This window comes from Elephantulus edwardii, unplaced genomic scaffold (genome assembly GCF_000299155.1).
Source record: "Elephantulus edwardii isolate Elephantulus edwardi_28Jun2011 unplaced genomic scaffold, EleEdw1.0 scaffold00146, whole genome shotgun sequence".
Taxonomy (NCBI): domain Eukaryota; kingdom Metazoa; phylum Chordata; class Mammalia; order Macroscelidea; family Macroscelididae; genus Elephantulus; species Elephantulus edwardii.
Genome location: NW_006399896.1, coordinates 8350364 through 8353392, shown reverse-complemented (window position 1 = coordinate 8353392; position 3029 = coordinate 8350364). Strand labels below are relative to the sequence as shown.

The 3029-nt window shown below is 42.7% G+C and overlaps 1 protein-coding gene across 1 annotated transcript; it reads left to right on the top strand.

The window, feature by feature from the left end:
• Positions 1 to 2262: 2262 nt before the first annotated feature.
• On the top strand, positions 2263 to 2676 carry LOC102864508 (histone H3.3-like). Its single transcript, XM_006894584.1, has one exon. It carries the CDS (start codon positions 2266 to 2268, stop codon positions 2674 to 2676), a length of 411 nt encoding a protein of 136 aa, XP_006894646.1. The 5' UTR covers positions 2263 to 2265.
• Positions 2677 to 3029: the final 353 nt, after the last annotated feature.

Genomic DNA, 3029 nt, shown 5'->3' with positions numbered 1-3029 from the left:
TTTGGGCCACCATTGCCAAATAACACCAATATAAATGCTCGCAATCTCTTCAAATGACTTCCTTTAAGGAAAGTTTGTTGAGCAAAGGTTAATTATGTCACTTTGATTATGAAGTGTTCAAAAGATAAATTATAGGTAGTCACCGTTCTAATTCTAAATACTCATGAATTAAAACTTTTGGTACTGTTGTTGTTAGGTGCCATCGATTCGAGTACGACACAGTGACAACAGATCTGAACCCTGCTCTATCCTGGGCCATCCTCACACTTCCTGATGCCTTAGAGCCCATTGCAGCAGTCACTGTGTCAATCCACCTGGGTCAAGGGTCTTCCTCCCTTTCTCCGACCTTTTCGAGCATCATGGTGCTCGTTTTTAGCAAAATGGAAATATTTTCATGAATGTTGATCGTCTTCCCTCCTCCTCCTTAAACTGTGAAATTTATCTTTATTTCTTGACTGATCCTAAACATTTTCATTTTCCTCTTTGGGGAACATTTTGGTAAATTGATTTAATATTCTACAGTTTACATGACATAATTTACTTCTGTATTTCCGATGATGATGAGAAATAACATTTTCCTATGTCGTCGTCGTCGTTGTTGTTATGTACCGTCAAGTCACCTGCGACTCACAGCAACCCTGTATACAACAGCCCTAAACCCTGCTCTGTCCTGAACCAATCTCACTGTCTCCAACACACCTACTCTTATTACCCTAGTCACTGAATCAATCCACATCAAGGATTTTCCTCTCCTGTGCTGTGGGATCACGTAGCCTCTCTGTATCTCATTTTCCAAATCTGTAAAATGGGGGTAAAGCATGGTACTCCTCTCCAAGGTCTGGTCCCTCCTTGCAACATGTCCAAAGTATGTCAGACGAAGTTTCAGAATCCGTGCCTCCAAGGAGCAGCCTGATTTAACCCTCTTTAGGGTGAACCTGTTAGTTCTCTTAGCAGTCCGCAGGCACATTTTTATTTTAGGTAACTTGTTGCTTTTGTTAGGGGTTGCTGAGTTGACTACAGCTGTTACTCACAGCAATCTTCTGAACCATACCCTGCACCATGCACACAATCTCCACCCTTCCCAAGCCCATTGCCGTAGTCATTCTGTCAGTCTGTCTTCCTCTATTTGACTAAGCCTCTGGCAAATAATTAATATATGATGAAAGACACTTAATTTTGAAAACATTTTTGCTTATTTGTGATTAAATAAATTTTTACATTATTTAGTTCATAATTTAAAATTCATTCAACAAAGGTATTATTGCCTTTTCACAACATGCCGGGCTCTGGGTGTTTGAAGATGAAAAGGAAAGAAATAGTCCCTGCTTTCAAGAAGCCATCATCTCAGTGGTGAATGACGTGACATCCACCAGTATCGGCATAATCTATCGCTGTCTGTCAATTTGTCACACAGTGGTGGCTTGCGTGTTATGACGCTGCAAACTTCACTCCCATTATTTCAAATATGCACGGTGGGCAGGCTTCAGCAGAGCTTTCACACCGAGATAGACGACGGAAAGAAACTTTCCATCTGTTTCTGGAAATTGTTGCTGTCATTAGGTGTCAAGTCAAATATGACTCATAGCTACTCTATAAACAACAGATCGAAACCTTGCCCTATCCTATGCCACCCTCATGGTCGGCAACATTGTCACAGCCATTGCGTCAATCCATTTTAGTTAACAAAAACAGAATATTATCAAAGACTCGAACTTGCTTACTTAGATGCCTCATCAGGACTCAGTAGCTGGAGAAGGACATCATGTTTATCAAAGTCAAGGTGATTAGAGGAGGCAAGGGAATTGTTTGACACCATGGCCACAGTGAGAGACTCAAGCCTATCCATCCATGGTCATGCAGAAAGCACTGGACTGACTGCACAAAGCTTTATGCTGTCGTCCATGTGACCACCAAGAACCAGAGGCAACTCGATGTCAAGTAACTACAGTAACAATAGACAAAGCATTTGGTGATTCTTTTCTCCATAGGAGTACAAGGAATGCCCCTCGGTCTGCCTGGCTGGCCATGGAATTCTAAATTGAAGAAAGCGTTTGAACATATAGGCAAAGGGTTAGTCAAGGGAAGTAAAAGCTCTTCCACATTCTCTGGAGGACATATATAAGAGAACAGAGGACAGTAAAGTCTCGTAGAAAGGCAAGGGCAAAATTGTGTTCGCAGTCGCCGCCGTGCTGCCGTCGCTCTCCGAAGCCAGCGCCGCCGAGCTCCAGCCGACTAAGGGGGGGTAAGTGAAGAGGTGTTTATACCATGGCTCGTACAAAGCAGACCGCCTGCAAATCAACCGGTGGGAAAGCACCCAGGAAGCAGCTCGCGACAAAAGCCGCTCACAAGAGCGCGCCCTCTACTGGCGGGGTGAAGAAGCCGCATCGTTACAGGCCTGGTACTGTGGCACTCCGTGAAATCAGGCGTTATCAGAAGTCCACTGAACTCCTGATTCGAAAACTTCCCTTCCAACGTCTGGTGCGAGAAATTGCTCAGCACTTCAAAACAGATCTGCGCTTTCAGAGCGCAGCCATTGGTGCTTTGCAGGAGGCAAGTGAGGCCTATCTGGTTGGCCTCTTTGAAGACACCAACCTGTGTGCCATCCATGCCAAACGTGTAACAATAATGCCAAAAGACATCCAGCTAGCACGCCGCATACGTGGAGAGCGTGCTTAAGAATCCATTAGGATGGGAAACATTTCATTCTTTAAAAAAAAAAAAAATCTCTTCTTCCTGTTATTGGTAGTTCTTGAACGTTAGATAATTTTTTTCCATGGGGTCAAAAGGTACCTAAGTATATGATTGTGAATGGAAACATAGGGGGCAGAAATCAGGAATTGGCAGTTTTTCCATTTTCATTTGTGTGTGAATTTCTAATATAAATGTGGGGATATAAAGCATTACTGCAAGTCAGAAAAAAAAATGTTTCCGTAAACAAGTTTCAGCAGTTCAACTTTGTAACAATTATAAATAAACCTGTTAAATTTTTCTGGAGAAAAAAAAAAAGAAAGGCAAGGGCATTTTGAGAA